Source organism: Mobula birostris, chromosome 28 (assembly GCF_030028105.1).
Source record: "Mobula birostris isolate sMobBir1 chromosome 28, sMobBir1.hap1, whole genome shotgun sequence".
NCBI lineage: Eukaryota > Metazoa > Chordata > Chondrichthyes > Myliobatiformes > Myliobatidae > Mobula > Mobula birostris.
The window spans coordinates 5,690,337-5,713,208 of NC_092397.1; the positions used below are offsets into that span (position 1 = coordinate 5,690,337).

Genomic DNA, 22,872 nt, shown 5'->3' on the forward strand with positions numbered 1-22,872 from the left:
AGTCACAGACAGTGGAGCGGAACAGGCCAGTGGGGAGGGAGTCCCCTCTATCACCTGCTCCTGGAATCCAGTAGCACAACTCACAATTAATTACCTAATGCATTATGCAATATTGTGTTATTCCTGTTGACCGTCATGCCTGTGAACCACTAATGACAGGGAATGCATTATGCAATATCGTGTTATTCCTGTTGACCGTCATACCTGCAAACCACTAAGTTTGTTGACAGAGAATGAATTATGCAATATCATGTTATTCCTGTTGACCGTCATGCCTGCAAACCACTAAGTTTGTTGACAGGGAAGATGATACAGCACTCATTTGTTGTTCGAGGGTGGGTGAAAATGAGGGATAGATCTTCCCATTACAGTACAGGCCCATGAGCACATTGTGGCAATCTAACCTTTCCCTCTGACAAAACCCTCCCACTTTCCTATCCTGTCAGTGGTAAGGGTCTTGGTTCAAAATATCTGCTACTCTGCCATAGCTTCCTGGCCTGCTGTGTTCCTCCTGCATTTTTTGTGTTATCCGATATATTGGTGTGAATGGTTGCTTTGCTGTGATCTTTATCGGCAACTGACTTGATATCTGAGCGAGTCGAGAGGCGTGTGGGGAAATGGGAATTTGCGTGCTGACGGTCAGTACAGCCGCTGAAGGGCCTGAGCTGTGTGGCCAACTGGGGAAAGGTTTGGTCCATTGACTTGGATCATAGCTCCTTTGCTAGCCAGTTGCAGACTGACTCAGCTGCAGTAGGCGGGATGCATGACGGAGAGTGGGCTAGTTCGAAGGAGACATTATCGGCGAGTTTGGAGCTTGTGGTCTTGGGGTCAATAGCAGTGAATGAAGCCTGAAGAACTCAGAAATTGAGGCCAGATGGCTGTGCCTAAAGCTGTGTATCTGCTGGGAATGTCAGGACCAATGTATGCAAGTCCATTGGAGGCTGGAGCTGTGTGTGTTTTGAACATGGTTTGCGTGCTAATGTTGGTTCTAGATTGATTCAGGAATAGTGCCTTTCCAGCCTTGAAACCACAACCCCGATTAACTCTAACCTAATCACAGGGCAATTTACAATGAGCAGTTAACCTCCCCGGTACGGCTTTGAACTGTGGGAGGAAACCCATGAATTTCACCGGGAGGATGTGCAGTTATTATCAAAATTACGTATATGGAACACAATCTTGAGATTAGTCTTGCAGGCAAGCTGCAAAACAAGATACAGCCTAGAACCCTCCAAAGGAGAAATCCCACACAAGACCGTGAAATGTGCAATAAATAAACACTGCCTAAATAAAATAGGGCTGGAATTGAACTTCTAATGACTGGAGATGCAACAGCGTCTCACTGACCATTTCCACACAAAGTTAGTGACACTTGCAGGCTGCCCCCAGCATATCCTTGGCCATTAATTCATATGACGCATTTCACCACAACACGGAAGACTCGGCATCTATGGGGCACAGTAAATGGTCAATGCTTTGGGCTGAGACCCTTCTTCAGGGCTGGGAAGATGCCAGAATGAAAAAGAGTGGTGGGAGGAGGAGGAGGAGGGTTGAGTGAACCAGTAAACGATGTTAATTTAATCCTGGGGAGCCCCACTCACTCAGATACAAAAAAAATCAAGTGTAAACTAAAAGTAAAGGATCTTACTTTGAGATGAAGCCTAAAAACTAGGCTTCAAAGCAATCTACTCCCCAGATGGTCAAAATGAAATGGTTGGTATCCGTCTGTCTTGAAAGATGGGTGACAACGATTATCATCACAAGCCTGGGCAGAAGGTATAGAGATCTTGAGGTGCCCAGTCCTCAAGGTCCCCCTCTCGGCCTCACCGGTGTAGTCCAAAGGAAAGCTTATGAAGCAATACGTCTGTCACCAGCTCGGCTGCAGGAGCTGCTCGGAGGATGTTCAATGATACCCAACCACTCCGGATTTACTGTCTGGGTTTTACTTCCGTAGCCTTCGTCTCTCCCGAGGCTGCTCATGAATCAGTGGGGCTATTTACCCATCGCTGGAGGTTGGTTCACGAGCACCAGGGCACGTCCACACACCGGTGGGCCTGCGGGCTACATATGCAGGGGACAGCCCTCCCCATTCTCCATTTTCCGGCCTGATTCTGAGAGGGGTCCAGTTTCCGTGTGTCACCAGCGAGGAGGCATGACACGAGGCTTGCTGTTACTACTGGCAGGGAGGGTCTGACACATTCAGCCCTCCTTCTCGCAAGACTGCTAGCCAGCAGTGGGAGCGGAAGGCGAGAGCGACAAGCACGACCCACTACACGACCACACTAGACATGTCACAACAGCCATTTTTGCACAAGGAAATAACAAGGTTTAAAATACCCTAAACCCTGAAGTGACAAGCCTGCCATTATCTTGGTCCACGGGGAGAAACACAAGCCAGGTCTGATCGACCCTGGCTGGGTTGCCTGGGCGAGGATGTCTGTCCGGCACACAGACAGAAATAGTTTGGAAAAGGGGTTCCTGACCTGGGGTCCATGGCACCGGTCTGTGGCATTAAAAAGATTTGGGACCCCTGGTTTACAGGGCAAATAGATAGTCATCTTGGCCCAGATGGGCCTAAAGGCCGATTTCCCTGCTGTGTGATTCCATGACTGTGGAAATTGAGGCCAATGTACAAATACAAGAAATAATAATAATAAATAACCAATAAATATCAAGAACATGAGATGAAGAGTACTTGAAAGTGAGTCTATAGGTTGTGGGAACGGTTGAGTGAAGTTATCCCCTTTGGTTCAGGAGCCTGACGGTTGAGGGGTAGTAACTGTCCCCTGGTGGTGTGAATCCTGAGGCTCCCGCACTTTCTGCCTGGGTGGTGGGCGTCCCTGATGATGGATACTACCTTCCTGCCACAGCACCCTGGTGTCGATGTGCTCAGTGGCAGTGGAGAGCTTTACCTGTGATGGGCCGTGAAGAATCCAGCAGTTCCCTCAAACGGTTTCCTCCCGCGGGCCAAAGCCACACCGGTTAGGAGGTTAATTGGTCGTGAATTGTCCTGTGAGTAGGCTAGTGCTGGGCAGTGTGGCCCTTTGGGTTAGAAAGAACCTGTTCTGCCCTCCATCTCCAAACAAACAAATGTCAGGCTCTGACCCCATGGGCCCGGTTCCCGAGAGCTGCCCAGTCAGGCAGCAGCTTATCAGAAGCACAAGAGATTCTGCAAATACTGTAACCTGCACCACAGGCCAAAACCAGCAGGATCTTCACATCCCAATCCTACACTTTGCACCATGGCCTGCTCTGCGACCACAAGGTTAACGCTTCATACTCCATCTGATGGAATGAACACTGATTTCTCTTTCCGCCCTGCCCTTTACAGAGATCTGTTTCAAATCCTGTCGATAGCTTACTAAGTTTTTATTGAAAAAAATATTGATTCACTATGTCGAATTCAACAGAAGTGAAAGGTGTGAAATGCAAAAGAACTGCAAATTTGTTTAAAGTTGAAGGGCTTAACAAAATAGTAGAAGTTGCTAAAGTCATTTGGATATGTTAATGAGAATCAAAAGCTATCAATTGGATGGAAATTCCATTAGTCTCGATAGAGTTTACAAAGAATGGGTAAATGGCAAAGACAGGACAGAGAAAAAAAAATAACTGAGTGGCTTAAATATGTATGTTATTTTGTTATTCTGTGCAGTTTTATGTCAAATATTTTGTAAACCTACATAAACTGTGCCACGTGCATTCAGTGCGCACAAACTTTTGTCATAGGAAAATAATTGCACAATATAAGATTTTTGCGCACAACTGACTACTAAAAATTAGAGGGATCATTGTGCCCTAGCATGGGGGGGGGGGTCAGCTCTGGCAGACTGGGTGGAGGAGATCTACATTGCCCAACAGAAAAGTCTCTTTCATGCCAAAGTGAAAACAGGCCTCCACAAAGTGATTTGAATTAATTACAAATATAAAACACAAAATAATTGATTGCATAAGTATTCGCCCCTTTCTATATGCACCTTTAGCAGCAATTACAGCTTTGAGTCTCTGTGGATAGGTCTCCATCAGCTTTGCACATCTGGACACTGTAATTTTTCCCCCATTCTTCTTTACAAAACTGCTCAAGCTCTGTCAGATTGCATGGGGATTGAGTGACAGCTCCGGCCACAAATTCTCAATTGGATTGAGGTCTGGACTTTGACTTGGTCATTCCGGGAGATTGACTTTATTGTTTTTCAGCCATTCCTGTGTAGCTTTGGCTTTATGCTTCGGGTCATTGTGTTGCTGGAAAACTAATCTTCTCCCAAGTCGCAGTTCTCTTGCAGAGTGCATCAGGTTTTCCTCCAGGATTTCCCTGTATTTTGTTGCATTAATTTTACCCTCTACCTTCACAAGCCTTCCAGGGCCTGCTGCAGTGAAGCATCCCCACAGCATGATGCAGCCACCGCCATGCTTCACGGTAGGGATGGTGTGTTTTTGATGATGTGTGGAGTTCGGTTTACGGCAAAGTGTTTAGTCTGATGGCCAAAAAGCTCAATTATAGTTTCTTCAGACCATAGAACCTTTTAGTCTCCCACATGCGTTCTGGCAAACTCTAGCTAAGATTTCATGTGAGATTTTTTTTCAACAGTGGCTTTCTCTTTGCCACTCTCCCATAAAGCTGCGTCTGGTGAAGCACCCGGGCAACGGTTGTTGTATGCACAGTCTCTCCCATCTCAGTTACTGAAACTTGTAACTCCTCCAGAGTTGTCACAGGTCTCTTGGTGGCCTCCCTCACTAGACCCCTTGATCACTCAGTTTTTGAGGACGGCCTGCACCAGGCAGATTTACAGCTGAGCCATATTCTTTCCATTTCTTGATGATTGACTTAACTGTACTCCAAGGGATATTCAGTGATGTGGAAATTTTCTTGTATCCATCTCCCGACTTGTGCTTTTCAATAAGCTTTTTGTGGAGTTGCTTGGAGCGTTATTTTCTCTTCATGGTGTAGTTTTTGCCAGGATACTGACTCACCAGCAGTTGGACCTTCCAGATACAGGTGTATTTTTACTACAATCAATTGAAACACCTTGACTGCACACAGGTCCCCCAAAACAGATCTCCATTTAACTGATTATGTGACTCTAAAATCACTTGGTTACACCAGTGATGATTTGGTGTGTCATATTCGGGGGGCGGGGGGTGAATACTTATGCAATCAATTATTTTGTGTTTTATATTTGAAGTTAATTTAGATCACTTTGTAGAGATCTGCTTTCACTTTGACACTAAAGAGTAATTTCTGTTGATCACTGCCAAGAAAAATTAAATCCACTGTGATTCAACATTGTAAGACAATAAAATATGAAAACTTTCAAGAGGGATGAGTACTTTTTATATGTATACACAGAACTGTTTAGCATGTTTCTAGCGTTATTTGAATACTGGCGATCCGATTGGTTGACTCTTGTCCACGCGACAGTGAGAGTAGGAATGCGATGAGGTGGAGGATAAATGCGTGGCTGAGGGATTGGAGCAGGGGGCAGGGATTCAAGTTTTTGGATCATTGGGACCTCTTTTGGCGCGGGCGTGACCTGTACAAAAAAGGACGGGTTACACTTGAATCCTAGGGGGGACCAACATCCTGGCAGGGAGATTAGCGAGGGCTACTGAGGTGACTTTAAACTAGAATGGTTGGGGGGTGGGAACAAATTAAAGAGGCTAGGCGAGAGGAGGTTAGTTCACGACAGGGGGATGGGAACCAGTGCAGAGAGACAGAGGGGTGTAAAGTGAGGGTAGAAGCAAAAAGTAGTAAGGAGAAAAGTAAAAGTGGCAGGCCGACAAATCCAGGGCAAGCATTAAAAAGGGCCACTTTTCAACATAATTGTATAAGGGCTAAGAGAGTTGTAAAAGAGCGCCTGAAGGCTTTGTGTGTCAATGCAAGGAGCATTCGTAATAAGGTGGATGAATTGAAAGTGCAGATTGTTATTAATGATTATGATATAGTTGGGATCACAGAGACATGGTCCAGGGTGACCAAGGATGGGAGCTCAACATTCAGGGATATTCAATATTCAGGAGGGATAGACATGAAGGAAGGGGAGGTGGGGTGGCATTGCTGGTTAAAGAAAAGATTAACGCAACAGAAAGGAAGGACATAAGCCGGGAAGATGTGGAATCGATATGGGTAGAGCTGCGTAACACTAAGGGGCAGAAGATGCTGGTGGGAGTTGTGTGCAGGCCACCTAGCTGTAGTAGTGAGGTCGGAGATGGTACTAAACAGGAAATTAGAAATGTGTGCAATAAAGGAACAGCAGTTATAATGGGTGACTTCAATCTACATGTAGATTGGGTGAACCAAATTGGTAAAGGTGCTGAGGAAGAGGATTTCTTGGAATGTATGCGGGATGGTTTTTTGAACCAACATGTCGAGGAACCAACTAGAGAGCAGGCTATTCTGGACTGGGTTTTGAGCAATGAGGAAGGGTTAATTAGCAATCTTGTCGTGAGAGGCCCCTTGGGTAAGAGTGACCATAATATGGTGGAATTCTTCATTAAGGTGGAGAGTGACATAGTTAATTCAGAAACAAAGGTTCTGAACTTAGAGGGGTAACTTTGAAGGTATGAGACGTGAATTAGCTAAGATAGACTGGCAAATGACACTTAAAGGACTGATGGTGGATATGCAATGGCAAGCATTTAAAGGTTGCATGGATGAACTACAACAATTGTTCATCCCAGTTTGGCAAAAGAATAAATCAAGGAAGGTAGTGCACCCATGGCTGATGGGAAATTAGGGATAGTATCAATTCCAAAGAAGAAGCATACAAATTAGCCAGAGAAAGTGGCTCACCTGAGGACTGGGAGAAATTCAGAGTTCAGGAGAGGAGGACAAAGGGCTTAATTAGGAAGGGGAAAAAAGATTATGAGAGAAAACTGGCATGGAACATAAAAACTGACTGTAAAAGCTTTTATAGATATGTAAAAAGGAAAAGACTGGTAAAGACAAATGTAGGTCCCCTACAGACAGAAACAGGTGAATTGATTATGGGAAGCAAGGACATGGCAGACCAATTGAATAATTACTTTGGTTCTGTCTTCACTAAGGAGGACATAAATAATCTTCCAGAAATAGTAGGGGACAGAGGGTCCAGTGAGATGGAGGAACTGAGCGAAATACATATTAGTAGGGAAGTGGTGTTAGGTAAATTGAAGGCAGATAAATCCCCAGGGCCAGATGGTCTGCATCCTAGAGTGCTTAAGGAAGTAGCCCAAGAAATAGTGGATGCATTAGTGATAATTTTTCAAAACTCGTTAGATCCTGGACTAGTTCCTGAGGATTGGAGGGTGGCTAATGTAACCTCACTTTTTAAAAAAGGAGGGAGAGAGAAACCGGGGAATTATAGACCGGTTAGCCTAACGTCGGTGGTGGGGAAACTGCTGGAGTCAGTTATCAAAGATGTGATAACAGCACATTTGGAAAGCGGTGAAATCATCGGACAAAGCATGGATTTGTGAAAGTAAAATTGTGACGAATCTCATAGAATTTTTTGAGGATGTAACTATTAGAGTGGATAGGGGAGAACCGGTGGATATGGTATATTTGGATTTTCAGAAGGCTTTTGACAAGGTCCCACACAGGAGATTAGTGTGCAAACTTAAAGCACACGGTATTGGGGGTAAGGTATTGATGTGGATGGAGAATTGGTTAGCAGACAGGAAGCAAAGAGTGAGAATAAACGGGACCTTTTCAGAATGGCAGGCAGTGACTAGTGGGGTACAGCAAGGCTCGGTGCTGGGACCCCATTTGTTTACAATATATATTAATGACTTGGATGAGGGAATTAAATGCAGCATCTCCAAGTTTGCGGATGACACGAAGCTGGGTGGCAGTGTTAGCTGTGAGGAGGATGCTAAGAGGATGCAGAGTGACTTGGATAGGTTGGATGAGTGGGCAAATTCATGGAAGATGCAATTTAATGTGGATAAATGTGAAGTTATCCACTTTGGTGGCAAAAATAGGAAAACAGGTTATTATCTGAATGGTGGCCGATTAGGAAAAAGGGAGGTGCAACGAGACCTGGCTGTCATTATACACCAGTCATTGAAAGTGGGCATGCAGGTACAGCAGGCGGTGAAGAAGGCGAATGGTATGCTGGCATTTATAGCAAGAGGATTCGAGTACAGGAGCAGGGAGGTACTACTGCAGTTGTACGAGGCCTTGGTGAGACCACACCTGGAGTATTGTGTGCAGTTTTGGTCCCCTAATCTGAGGAAAGACATCCTTGCCATAGAGGGAGTACAAAGGAGGTTCACCAGACTGATTCCTGGGATGGCAGGACTTTCATATGTAGAAAGACTGGATGAACTGGGCTTGTACTGGTTGGAATTTAGAAGATTGAGGGGGGATCTGATTGAAACATATAAAATCCTAAAGGGATTGGACAGGCTAGATGCAGGAAGATTGTTTCCGATGTTGGGGAAGTCCAGAACGAGGGGTCACAGTTTGAGGATAAAGGGGAAGCCTTTTAGGACCGAGATGAGGAAAAACTTCTTCACACAGAGAGTGGTGAATCTGTGGAATTCTCTGCCACAGGAAACAGTTGAGGCCAGTTCATTGGCTATATTTAAGAGGGAGTTAGATATGGCCCTTGTGGCTATGGGGATCAGGGGGTATGGAGGGAAGGCTGGGGCAGGGTTCTGAGTTGGATGATCAGCCATGATCATAATAAATGGCGGTGCAGGCTCGAAAGGCCGAATGGCCTACTCCTGCACCTATTTTCTATGTTTCTATGTAAATTGGTCTGCCATCTTTAGTTGCTTCTTTCCCTACTAGTCCTCCGCTTCTCCCCGTTTCCAATTCTCTTTGTTCTATTAGTACTTAATAAAAATAGTCCTAACACAAGCTTTATGTTTCTTGACTTCCGAAACAATCTGGAATTAAAAACATCAGAATCCAACCTGCGTCACGTGCTAGTTCTGATGAATGGTCCATGTTAGCATTTCTGTACGGTTGCTACTCAACCTGAGATATTGGAACTTGGACTTCCGACATCCGCAGTTCGTTTCCATCCCATCTTAATTACACGGCTGATCCCGTAATTGAGGATGAATTCAGCGTTGGCGCAGTTAGCGTAACGATTTACAGTACCAGCAACCCGGGTTCAATTCCTGCCGCTGCCTGGAAGGAGTTTGTATGCTCTTCCCGTGACCGCAGGGGGTTTCCTCCGGGTGCTCTGGTTTCCTCAGATCGTGTTGGTCGTAGATGCAATCAACACATTGCACGTTACTTGCGACCAGTTGTTTGAGCCCAGACACCATCTCACGTCTCCTCTAAGATAGTCACAAACTCACCAGATACAAGTTCGCCGAATCAACGGGGGTGATAAGTCAGCAAACAGGAGGGAGATTGAAAATCTGGCTGAGCAGTGTCGTAACAACCACCCCTCACTCGACGTCAGCAAGACCAAGGATCTGGCTTTAGACTTTAGGAGAGGAAAACCAGAGGTCCATGAGTCAGTAATCATAGGAGGATCGGAGGCAGAGAGGGTCAGTAACTTCAAATTCCTGGGTGTCACTAGCTCAGAGGACCTGTGGTGGACCCAGCAGCACCTCTACTTCCTTAGGAGTTTGTGGAGATTTGGCATGACATCAAACACTTTGACAAACCCCTACAGGTGGGTAATGGAGAGTGTATTCACTGGCTGCATCATGGCCTGGTATGGCAACACCAATGGCTTTGAACGGAAAATCCTACACAAGGTGGTGGATTTGGCCCAGTACATCACGGGTAAAGCCCTCCCAAACATGGAGCACATCTACATGAAACACTGTCGCGGGAAAGCAGCATCCATCGTTTAGGACCCACACCACCCAGGCCGTGCTCTCTTCTCACTGCTGCTGTCAGGTAGAAGGTACAAGAGCCTCAGGACTCGCACCACCAGGTTCAGGAACAGTTATGACCTCTCTGAAAATAAAATTTACTTTGGATTTTGATCACCTGGGACAATATATCAGCCAGCGCACAGCAAAAGACCACAGTGTACTTGGAAGAGAGCTCAAATTTACTTGTAAACAAGCCTTGACCCCAGGTTAATCCATAAATTAATTTATTGCATCAAAGTCTGACACACTACAAAATAAGATCAGATACATAATACAGATGAATTCCCGTTCAACAACAGGATTAGTGTCAACGAAATGTGTTTGCCCAATTTCGTAATTCCAGTGTTCCACAGGGTTCGTAACCAAAACAGTACTGACAAGCCAGAGAGAATTTCTACAGAACAAACACTGACAGCTTGAAATTCAGAGAGCTAGAATCACATGTTGAGACGGATAGAATCTGGATTTTCCCCTTGGCAGCAGTTTGCAAGTTTGGTGTAGTGTTAGGCAGCGTGATGTTTAAACCAGGAGCACTGTGCTCACTTTGACTTGTCCCACAGCAAGTTAGTTCTCAATGGAAATGCAGACCAGTCCCCAGATTTACAGTGACGGACCCATATCCCGGTGTTACACAGTGATGGACCTGTCCCCACCGGTACCGCACCCCGGTGTTACACAGTGACGGACCCATCCCCACCGGTACCGTACCCCAGTGTGACACAGCGACGGACCCGTCCCCACCGGTACCGTACCCCGGTGTGACACAGCGACAGACCCATCTCCACCGGTACCGTACCCCAGTGTGACACAGCGACGGACCCGTCTCCACCGGTACCGTACCCCAGTGTGACACAGCGACGGACCCGTCCCCTCCGGTACCATATCCCAGTGTTACACAGTGACAGACCCGTCCCCACCAGTACCATATCCCAGTGTTACACAGTGACAGACCCGTCCCCACTGGTACCATATCCCAGTGTTACACAGTGACAGACCCGTCCCCACTGGTACCGTACCCCGGTGTTACACAGTGACAGACCCGTCCCCACCGGTACCATATCCTATGGACACAAGTTCCCTGGGACAGGAAGCTCGGTGCCCTGCTGATACAAGTTGTACGCCCCCACAAAGCCTCAAGGTCTCTTTCCCCTACGGCCCACTCTCAACTGCGCCGGTCGATACCCGTCCTGCGCCCCGAGCCTCGGGAGTGAGCCGCCGGGGGACTGCGCGGTGGGCGTGGGTCGGCGCTGCGCCGGATCAGCACCGGCGTGGCGACTCGGGGTACTTCTGCCTCAGCTCCTGCTTGAACTGGCGGAAGAGGATGCGGTTGTGGCGATTCTCGTTGTCCTTCTGAGGGTGGAACTCGCCGGTCACCTTGAAGCCTTTGTGGATGAGGAAGGCGTTGTCGAGGACGGCGAAGGAATAACCGGCCACGTGCAGCTCACAGGCCTGCGCAGGAGAACAAAGGTTCAGAAATGTTAAAAAACTCAAAAGTACATTATCAATGTACACGTACACTTGGTGGCCACTTTATTAGGTACACCTGCTTGTTAAGGCAAATATCCAATCAGCAACTCAATGCATAAAAGCATGCCGACATGGCCAAGAGGCTCAGGTGTTGTTCAAATCAGACATCGGAATGGGGAAGAAATTCATTCTAAGTGACTCCAATTTGGAAGAATGAAAGGATGATCTAACTGAAACCTATTGAATGGTGAAAGGCCTCGATAGAGTGGATGTGGAGAGGATGTTTCCTGTAGTGGGGGAGTCTAGGACCAGAGGACACAGATAGACTGGATGTGGAGAGGATGTTTCCTATAGTGGGGGAGTCTAGGACCAGAGGACACAGATAGACTGGATGTGGAGAGGATGTTTCCTGTAGTGGGGGAGTCTAGGACCAGAGGACACAGATAGAGTGGATGTGGAGAGGATATTTCCTATAGTGGGGGAGTCTAGGACCAGAGGACACAGATAGAGTGGATGTGGAGAGGATGTTTCCTATAGTGGGGGGAGTCTAGGACCAGAGGACACAGGTAGAGTGGATGTGGAGAGGATGTTTCCTATAGTGGGGGGAGTCTAGGACCAGAGAACACAGATAGAGTGGATGTGGAGAGGATGTTTCCTACAGTGGGGGAGTCTAGGACCAGAGGACACAGCCTCAGAATAGAAGGATGTCCATTTAGGACGGAGCTGAGAAGGAACTCGTTGCCACAGGCAGCTGTGGAGGTCAAGTCTTTATGAATATTTTGACCATAAAACATAGGAGCAGAATTAGGCCATTTGGCCCATCAAGTCTGCTATACCATTCAATCATGACTGAGCTTTTTTCCCCTCCTCAGCCCCACCTCCCGGCCTTCTCCCCGTAACCTTTGATGCCGTGTCAATCAAGAACCTATCAATCTCTGCCTTAAATACACCCAACGACCTGGCCTCCACAGCTGCCTGTAGTAACAAATCCCTCAAATTCACCACCCTCTGGCTGAAGAAATGTCTCTGCATCTTTCTTTTAAATGAACGCCTCTCTAACCTGAGGCTGTGCCCTCTTGTCCTAGACTCCCCCACCATGGGAAACATCCTTTCCACATCTACTCCATCTAGGCCTTTCAACATTTGAAAGATTTCAATGAGATCCCCCTTCATCCTTCTAAATTCCAGCAAGTACAGACCCAGAGTCATCAAACGTTCCTCATATGATAACCTTTTCATTCCCAGAATCATCCTTGTGAATCTCCTCTGAACCATCTCCAATGCCAGTGCATCTTCTCTACGATAAGGAGCCCAAAACTGTTCATAATAATCAAGGTGAGTCTCCACCGGTGCCTTGTAAAACCTCAGCATCACATCCCTGCTCTTGTTGTATTAGCCTCCTCACCACCGACTCTTCCTGCAAGTTAACCTTCAGGACGTTCTGCACAAGGACTCCCAAGTCAGAGGATGATAAGATTCTTGATTAGTCAGGGCATGAAGGGATAGGGGGAGAAGGCGGGAGATGGAGGCAGGATGGAAAAATAGATCAGCAATGGAGTAGACTTGATGGGTCTAATTCTGCTCCTATATCTTATGGTTTAGGTCTAAGTGACTTTGACCATGGAATGATTGCTGGTGTTAGATGGGGTGGTTTATCAGAGAAACTTCCGATCTCCTGGGATTTTCACACACAAGTCTCCAGAGTGTTACACACACACCAACAAAATGCTGGAGGATCTCGGCAGGTTAGGCAGCATCTATGGAAATGAATAAAGCCAGGTGGGTGGGAAAGGTCAAGGGCTGGAGAAGAAGGAACCTGATAGGAGAGGAGAGTGGACCATAGGAGAAAGGGGAGGAGGGGACCCAGGGGGAGGTGAGAAGAGGCAAGAGGGCGGAGTGGGGAATAGAAGACGAGAGCGGGAGGGAGGGGATTTTTTTTCTAACCAGAAGGAGAAATTGATGTTCATGCCATCAGGTTGGAGGCTACCCAGACGGAATACAAGGTATTCCTAAACCCTGAGATCCTCTAGAGTTTACCAAGTCCCTGCAGAAGAGCCTGAAGACACACACTCGATGTTTGAGGAACTGTTTCTTCCCTCCAACACACTCCCCCCTCAATGAACCCATGAACAACTACCCCCGCGGTTTCTTTGTGGCACAATTCATCTACTTTTAAATTGATGGTAATTCTTTTTTCATATCTTGGCATTGTACTGGTGCCACAGAACAACAAATTCAAGTCAGTGACATAAACCCTCTGGGCCTGAACCGTTGACCGACTCTTCCCCCCACCCCACCCCGAGATTTTTGAGTGTTTCCAACATCCTGCACTTGTCGAGGGGACACAGTTCATCCATCCTGACCAGGTTGCCTACTTGAGCTATGGAGCCACAAGGGGTCCAGAATAGACAATAGACAATAGGTGCAGGAGTAGGCCATTCGGCCCTTCACTGTGATCCTGGCTGATCATCCACTATCAGTATCCAGTTCCTGCCTCATCCCCATAACCTTTGATTCCGCTATCTTTAAGAGCTCTATCCATCTCTTTCTTGAAAGCATCCAGAGACTTGGCCTCCACAGGCTTCTGGGGCAGAGCATTCCATATATCCACCACTCTCTGGGTGAAAAAGTTTTTCTTCAACTCCGTTCTAAATGGCCTACCCCTTATTCTTAAACTGTGGCCTCTGGTTCTGGACTCACCCATCAGCGGGAACATGCTTCCTGCCTCCAGTGTGTCCAATCCCTTAATAATCTTATATGTTTCAATCAGATCCACTCTCATTCTTCCAGAGTATACAAGCCCAGTCGCTCCAATCTTTCGACATATGACAGTCCCGCCATCCCGGGAATTAACCTCGTGAACCTACGCTGCACTCCCTCAATAGCAAGAATGTCCTTCCCCAAATTTGGAGGCCAATACTCCAGGTGTGGTCTCCAAATTTCCATAGATGTGACCTGGCCCACCAGTTATCTACCCCAGTGGCTCCCATCTCCCTGTTCTTGTGCTCTACGCGCTAGATTAATTAAGGCAAACACCCCATAAGATATAAGAGCAGAATTGGGCCGTTTGGCCCATCGAGTCTGCTGCAACATTTAACTCATAGCTGATCCTTTTCCCTCTCAGTCCCAGTCTCCTGCCACCCCCCCCCCACCCCTGTAACCTTGGGGCGTTGAAGTTCAGGGTTCAGAGTTCAATTCCAGTGTCCAGAAAACAGGTTTGTATGCTCCTTCCCACATGCGAGCTTGGGATTCCTCTGGGTGTCCTGGCTCCCTCCCACGGTCAGCAGGTTAACTGGTCGTTGTGAATTGTCCTGTGATTAGGTCAGGGTTGGAGGCTGTGCAAGGCGTGTTGTACCTCTAAATGTATAACGTACTCCAAGACCAGTTTAACCAGGGTCATCAGAGCTCTTGGACTCAATCCCCCGACTGACAAAGGCCAACACACCATGCATCATCTTCAAAACCCAATTCTATAAGGTGACCACGTAGAATTGTCACCCATGCCCCAGTGGAAATAGTCAGGGTCACACAGAACAGAAAAAGGCCCTTCGGCCCAACTCAGCAATGCCAGTCATCCAAGCCAGTCCCACCTGCCCTTATTTGATACATGTTTCCCATCCTTGTAACAGTCCAAGTGTTTTTTTTAAAGAAGTTACATTCCCTGAGGTTTCATCTCATACTGACCACCCTGAGGGCAAAGAATTTGACCCCAGGTCCCTTTTAAAACTCTTTTGTTGACTGCAGAGGTAATCGGTCCAGCGTGGGCCCGGAGTGTTTACATCTGCCAGCCCTACAGCTTACCCAGAACCTCCAGGCACTGTCCACACACCCCAACGTGGCCCAGACCCTTTCCCTGTACCGCGCACTCCCTCCCCTTACACCCACCCAACTCCGCAATCCGTTTACACTCCCCGCTCCCGCAACGAGACCCTCCCCATTCCTCTCCCACACTGACGTCCGATCCCGTCCCCGCACCGCGCCTGCCACCAACACACGCAACAGTCAGGGCTGTCACCCACCTCCCCAATCCGCCTCACCCACCCCACCCGCAGACCCAACCTCTAGACACCCCTCTCCCCACCCCAATCTCCTTCACACACATCACCGTCCCACACTTCCTCCCAGACAAGAGCCCAAATCCTTCTCACCCCCACACACGTCTAACTCCCCTCCAGCTCTCCCTCCTTCACACCCTCCTACCCTCAGGGGCACCCTCACCTCCTGACCATGGGGGTACCCTCACCTCCCTCCTCCCTCCCACAGGCGCACCCTCTCCTCCTTCCTTCCTTCCCTCAGGAGCACCCTCTCCTCCTTCCCTCCCTCCCACAGAGGCAACCTCTCCTCCTTCCCTCCCTCCCACAGAGGCAACCTCTCCTCCTTCCCTCCCTCCCTCAGGAGCACCCTCTCCTCCTTCCCTCCCTCCCACAGGGGCACCCTCTCCTCCTGACCACGGGGGCACCCTCACCTCCCTCCCCCTTCCCTCAGGGGCACCCTCACCTCCTTACCATGGGGGCAACCTCTCCTCCTTCCCTCCCTCCCTCAGGAGCACCCTCTCCTCCTTCCCTCCCTCCCTCAGGGGCACCCTCACCTCCTTACCATGGGGGCACCCTCTCCTCCTTCCCTCCCTCCCTCAGGGGCACCCTCTCCTCCTTCCCTCCCTCCCTCAGGGGCACCCTCACCTCCTTACCTCCCTCCCTCAGGGGCACCCTCTCCTCCTTCCCTCCCTCCCTCAGGGGCACCCTCACCTCCTTACCATGGGGGCAACCTCTCCTCCTTCCCTCCCTCCCTCAGGGGCACCCTCACCTCCTTCTCTCCCTCCCACAGGGGCACCCTCACCTCCTTCCTTCCCTCCCTCCCTCAGGGGCACCCTCACCTCCTCCCCCCCCCCTCCGGGGCACCCTCTCCTCCTTCCCTCCCTCCCACAGAGGCACCCTCACCTCCTTCCCTCCCTCCCTCCGGGGCACCCTCACCTCCTTCCCTCCCTCCCTCAGGGCCACCCTCTCCTCCTGACCACGGGGGCACCCTCACCTCCCTCCCCCCTCCCTCAGGGGCACCCTCACCTCCTTCCCTCCCTCCCTCAGGGGCACCCTCTCCTCCTTCCCTCCCTCCCTCAGGGGCACCCTCACCTCCTTACCTCCCTCCCTCAGGGGCACCCTCTCCTCCTTCCCTCCCTCCCTCAGGGGCACCCTCACCTCCTTACCACGGGGGCACTCTCTCCTCCTTCCCTCCCTCCCTCAGGGGCACCCTCACCTCCTTCCCTCCCTCCCACAGGGGCACCCTCACCTCCTTCCCTCCCTCCCTCAGGAGCACCCTCACCTCCTCCCCCCCCTCCTCCGGGGCACCCTCACCTCCTTCCCTCCTCCCTCAGGGCCACCCTCTCCTCCGGGCCAGGCTCCCTCCCTCACCTGGCTGATGCGGTTGAAGCCGTACTGCTCGAACCGCTCGTCGTAGGGCGGCACCGAGCGCGGCCCCACGTAGAAGGGCTCCCACGGGTCGCTCCAGGCCAGCGTGTAGGCGACGCCGAGGCCGGGCCCGGCCGCCAGGTTGATCCAGCGGCTGTAGTTGGTCGGGGCGTGGCAGCGGGGGCAGAGCTCGCCGTAGAAGGGCCGCACCTCGCCCACCTGGTACAGGCGCTGCAGCTCGGCCTTGTCGGCCGGGACCCGGCGGCTGCGGCGCATCTCCAGGGCGGGCAGCACGTAGACGGCGGGCCCGGGCTGCGGGCCGGGGCCTGGGGCCGACAGCAGCTCCAGCAGCCGGCGGTGGAGGCCGCCGCTCGGCAGCATGTCGACGTCGATCACGGCCACGTAGCGGGAGGGCAGGGCCCGGCGGGCGGCGTTGCGCAGCAGGTTGCCCGGGTACGAGGCGTTCGCCAGCCCGTAGTTGGCGTAGCGGTGCCGCAGCCGCAGCACCGGGCGCAGGGCTCGCCGGCACGGCGGCGGCAGCTCGGGCTCCAGGTCCAAATCGAGGTCGGGGTCCGAGGCCTGCTCCTCCTCCAGCCCCGGGGGGAAGGCGGCCGGCACCCGGGCTGGCGTGACCAGGGTGAAGGCCACCAGCTCCCGCACCCCCGGGCAGTGCAGGCCGAGGAGGTAGAGGGCCCGCAGGGCCTCGGGCAGGTCGGCGGCGGTGGCGAACAGGGCCAGCGACAGCGGGGCCCGCCAACGGCGCACCAGGCCGGGCAGGTGGTGCAGGTTGTTGGCCGAGCAGTGGGTGGCGAGCCCGAGGAGGTGGCCGGGCCTGGGCCGCCGGCTCAGCACCGGCGCCCGGGTCACGTCCGGGTACAGGCGGTAGCGGCCCGACTGGTCGGGCTGGCCGCCGCCCTCCAGGGCCCGGCTCAGCTCCCGGCGCCGCCGCTCCGGCTCGGGGTCGGGGTCGGGGTCGGGCAGGCCGTGCGAGGGAGAGCCGCCGCCGCCGCCGCCGCCGCGCCGCCTGCCCCGGCCCCGGCCCTGCAGCCCCGGCAGCAGCGACAGGTAGAGCAGCTGCAGCCCGGCCACCAGCAGCAGGCCGCCCAGCACGGCCCGGAACGGCGAGCAGCGCAGCGGGCGAGCGGGCCGCATCCCTCCCCCGCCGGCTCCTTCAACCGAGGCTCCGTCTGCTCACGGGACCGGGACGGGGCTCCACCGTCAGCGGCTGCGGCCACGATGCAGCACAAAGCAAAACCCAACTCAAACAACACGACAATAATCCTGTCAAAAATATAAATACCAAAGGATCAAAGTCAGCTGCCGAAGAGTTGTGAACTTACTCAGCTCCCGGTATCCAGGGCATCTTCAAAGGAAGATCAAGCACTCTTCATCTGACCCAAGCCTTTCAATCCTGGAATCATTTCCCCAAACCCTCCTAAAGATTAGGGATCCCCCAAAACTGCTCGCAATACTCCCAAAGTAAAGCCCCACCGCAGCTTCGTGTAAAGTCTCAGGAGTCCTCTCCCAGTCTTCAATAAGACTAGAGTATATAGTCATAGTCAGACTTTATTGATCCCGGGGGAAATTGGTTTTCGTTACAGTTGCACCATAAATAATAAATAGTAATAAAACCATAAATAGTTAAATAGTAATATCTAAATTATGCCAGGAAGTAAGTCCAGGACCAGCCTATTGGCTCAGGGTGTCTGACCCTCCAAGGGAGGAGTTGTAAAGTTTGATGGCCACAGGCAGGAATGACTTCCTATGACGCTCAGTGCTGCATCTCGGTGGCTGAATGTACTCCTGTGCCCACCCAGTACATTATGTAGTGGATGGGAGACATTGTCCAAGATGGCATGCAACTTGGACAGCACCCTCTTTTCAGACACCACCAGTTCCATCCCCACAACATCACTGGCCTTGCTGTTATAATTCTAGTCCTCTTGAAATGAACGCAGGTTAAGGATCACCCAGGACTTGGCTATCTGGGATCCTTTTCTCGCCTAACTGGACGAGGCCGGGGGCGGATGAGCAACTTCCCCCCCAGCTGATTTCTCACAGCCCTCATTTGAGTTTCAATGTCTAGTATTTTTGAGCACTTTGTACAGTAGGCATCCCTCTAATGTTATGTCTTTTTTCATTTGCTTATTTCTTTTTTATACATATCTTAAGCTGGTATGTCTTTGTTGATCTCATTGTTTTATTTTGAAAATAAAGTATTTCTTTTTAAAAAAGAAAGGCTCACCCAGGACATGCCCTCTTCTCATTGCGAACATCAGGTACAGGAGCCTGAAGGCACACACTCAGCGATTCAGGAACAGTTTCTTCCCCTCTGTCATCCGATTTCTGAATGGACACTGCCTCACTACTTTTTTTGTCTATTTTTTTGCGCTACCTATTTAAGTACTTATTCAAAGTTTCACCTGCATTACGATGTATTGCATTGTGCTGCTGTCATAAAGAGAGCCCATTTCACAACGTACGCCAGTGATATTAATTCTGATTCAGGTAGCTCACGTACACGGATTGTCCATAGAGTGTCTGTACATAAGGTGGCCCTGTCAGGGATTGATAGGGTAGTGGTGGCTGGGGGCGTGGTGCGGTGGTTAGTGGGTACAGGTGTTGATCAGCCTCACTGCTTGGGGAAAATAACTCCTTGTGTCTGGTGGTCCTGGTGTGGAGGCCACGTGGCGTCCTCCCCGACGGGAGCAGGGGATGACTTTGAAATAGGAGCAGAATTAGGCCATTTGGCCCATTGAGTCTGCTCCGCCATTTCACCATGGCTGGTCCATTTTCTGCCCTGACCGATCCAGAATCTATCAACCTCCGCTTTAAATATACCCACTGACTCGGCCTCCACAGCCGCCTGTGGCAACAAGTTCCACAGATTCACCACCCTCTGGCTAAAGAAAATTACCCTTCATCACCGTTCTAAAAGGACATCCCTATAAGAACATAAGAAATAGGAGCAGGAGTCGGCCATCCAGCCCATCGAGCCTGCCCCGCCATTCAATAAGATCATGGCTGATCTGTCCGTAAACTCAGCTCCATCTACCTGCCTTTTCCCCATAACCCTTAATTCCCTTACTATGTAAAAACCCATCTAACTGTATCTTAAATATATTTAGTGAGGAAGCCTCAACTGCTTCCCTGGGCAGAGAATTCCACAGATTCACCACTCTCTGGGAAAGACGGTTTCTCCTCATCTCCGTCCTAAATCTTCTCCCCCGAATCTTGAGGCTGTGTCCCCTAGTTCTAGTCTCATCTACCAATGGAAACAACTTTCCTACTTCTATCTTATCTATCCCTTTCAAAATTTTGTATATTTCTATAAGATCCCCTCTCATTCTTCTGAATTCCAGAGAGTACAGTCCCAGGCGACTCGATCTCTCCTCATAGGTTAACCCCTTCATCCCTTGAATCAGCCTGGTGAACCTCCTCTGCACTGCCTCCAAAGCCAGTATACCCATCCTGAAGTACGGAGACCAGAACTGCACACAGTACTCCAGGTGCGGCCTCACCAGTACCCTGTATAGTTGCAGCGTGACTTTCCTGCTCTGCATTCAATCCTTCTAGCAATGAAGGCCAACTTCATTGTCTTCTTAATAACCTGTTGTACCTGCAAGCCAACTTTTTGCAATTCATGAACAAACACTCCCTAGTCCCTCTGCACGATAGCATGCTGCAATCTTTCACCATTTAAATAATAATCTGCTCTTCTATTATTCCTTCCAAAGTGGATGATCTCACATTTACCAACATTGTATTCTATTGCCAGACCTTGGCCCACTCACTTAACCTATCTATACCCCTCTGCAGACTCTCCACATCCTCTGTACAATTTGCTTTTCCACTTAGTTTAGTGTCATCAGCAAATTTTGCTACGCTACACTCAGCCCCCTCTTCCAAATCATCAGTGTAAATGGCAAACAGCTGCGGGTCCAGCACCGACCCCTGCGGCACCCCACTCACCACTGACTTCCAACCGGAGAAACACCCATTTATACCAACTCTCTGCCTTCTATTGGTTAACTAATCCACTATCCATGCCAATACACTTCCTCTGACTCCATGCATCCGTATCTTATTTATAAGTCTCTTGTGCGGCACCTTATCGAACGCCTTCTGGAAATCCAAGTATACGACATCCACCTGTTCCTCTCTATCCTCTGCACTCATTATGTCCTCAAAGAACTCCAGTAACTTCGTCAAACAGGACCTGCTCTTTCTGAATTCATGCTGCATCTGTCTAATGGAACCATTCCTTTCTAAATATTTCGCTATTTCTTCCTTAATGACAGCTTCAAGCATTTTCCCGACTACAGATGTTAAGCTAACTGGCCGATAGATGCCCGTCTTTTGCCTACATCCTTTTTTAAAAAGTGACGTGACATTTGCTGTCTTCCAGTCCGCCGAGACCTGCCCAGAGTCTAGAGAATTTTGGTAAATGATTACCAATGCGTCTACTGTAACCTCTGCCAATTCCCTCAGCACACTGGGATGCATCCCATATATTCTCAGGCTGTGTCCTCTGGTCTTAGACTCTCCCACCGTAGAGAATATCCTCTCCACATCCACTATATCGAGGCCTTCCACCATTCGAGAAATTTCAATGTCACCCCTCGTTCTTCTGAATTCTAGTGAGTACAGGCCCTGTTTCTGCCTGCAGGGGACCTACATTTGTCTTTACCAGTCTTTTCCTTTTTACATATCTATAAAAGCTTTTACAGTCCGTTTTTATGTTGCCTGCCAGTTTTCTCTCATAATCTTTTTTCCCCTTCCTAATTAAGCCCTTTGTCCTCCTCTGCTGAACTCTGAATTTCTCCCAGTCCTCAGGTGAGCCACTTTCTCTGGCTAATTTATATGCTTCTTCTTTGGAATTGATACTATCCATAATTTCTCTTGTCAGCCACGGGTGCACTACCTTCCTTGATTTATTCTTTTGCCAAACTGGGATGAACAATTGTTGTAGTTCATCCATGCAACCTTTAAATGCTTGCCATTGCATATATACCGTCAACCCTTTAAGTGTCATTTGCCAGTCTATCTTAGCTAATTCACGTCTCATACCTTCAAAGTTACCCCTCTTTAAGTTCAGAACCTTTGTTTCTGAATTAACTATGTCACTCTCCATCTTAATGAAGAATTCCACCATATTATGGTCACTCTTACCCAAGGGGCCTCTCACGACAAGATTGCTAATTAACCCTTCCTCATTGCTCAAAACCCAGTCCAGAATAGCCTGCTCTCTAGTCGGTTCCTCGACATGTTGGTTCAAAAAACCATCCCGCATACATTCCAAGAAAGCCTCTTCCTCAGCACCTTTACCAATTTGGTTCACCCAATCAACATGTAGATTGAAGTCACCCATTATAACTGCTGTTCCTTTATTGCACACATTTCTAATTTCCTGTTTAATACCATCTCCGACCTCACTACTACTGTTAGGTGGCCTGTACACAACTCCCACCAGCGTTTTCTGCCCCTTAGTGTTACGCAGCTCTACCCATATCGATTTCACATCTTCCCGGCTTATGTCCTTCCTTTTTATTGTATTAATCTCTTCTTTAACCAGCAACGCCACTCCACCTCCCCTTCCTTCATGTCTATCCCTCCTGAATATTGAATATCCCTGAACGTTGAGCTCCCATCCCTGGTCACCCTGGAGCCATGTCTCTGTGATCCCAACTATATCATAATCATTAATAACAATCTGCACTTTCAATTCATCCACCTTATTACGAATGCTCCTTGCATTGACACACAAAGCCTTCAGGCGCTCTTCTACAACTCTCTTAGCCCTTATACAATTATGCTGAAAAGTGGCCCTTTTTAATGCTTGCCCTGGATTTGCCGGCCTGCCACTTTTACTTTTCTCCTTAGTACTTTTTGCTTCTACCCTCACTTTACACCCCTCTGTCTCTCTGCACTGGTTCCCATCCCCCTGTCGTGAACTAACCTCCTCACGCCTAGCCTCTTTAATTTGATTCCCACCCCACAACCATTCTAGTTTAAAGTCACCTCAGTAGCCCCTGCTAATTAGTGACGTGCATTGTGGTATTTGAAAAACCGACTAACTAGTTAATAGAAACATTTACCTAAAAGATTATTTTCAATAAGTATAATTATTAATTACTACATTATTTTAGGTAACTAACCTTTTGTGCACACATTAATTTCCTTT

The 22,872-nt window shown here is 49.4% G+C and overlaps 1 protein-coding gene across 1 annotated transcript; it reads right to left on the reverse strand.

Annotated features, from left to right (window-relative positions):
- Positions 1-10,026: 10,026 nt before the first annotated feature.
- On the reverse strand, positions 10,027-17,914 carry b4gat1 (beta-1,4-glucuronyltransferase 1). Its single transcript, XM_072245487.1, has 2 exons — positions 16,692-17,914; positions 10,027-11,268 (listed from the first exon to the last, which is right to left on the reverse strand). Exons 1-2 carry the CDS (start codon positions 17,838-17,840, stop codon positions 11,077-11,079), a joined length of 1,341 nt encoding a protein of 446 aa, XP_072101588.1. The 5' UTR covers positions 17,841-17,914; the 3' UTR covers positions 10,027-11,076.
- Between the last annotated feature and the right edge of the window lie 4,958 nt (positions 17,915-22,872).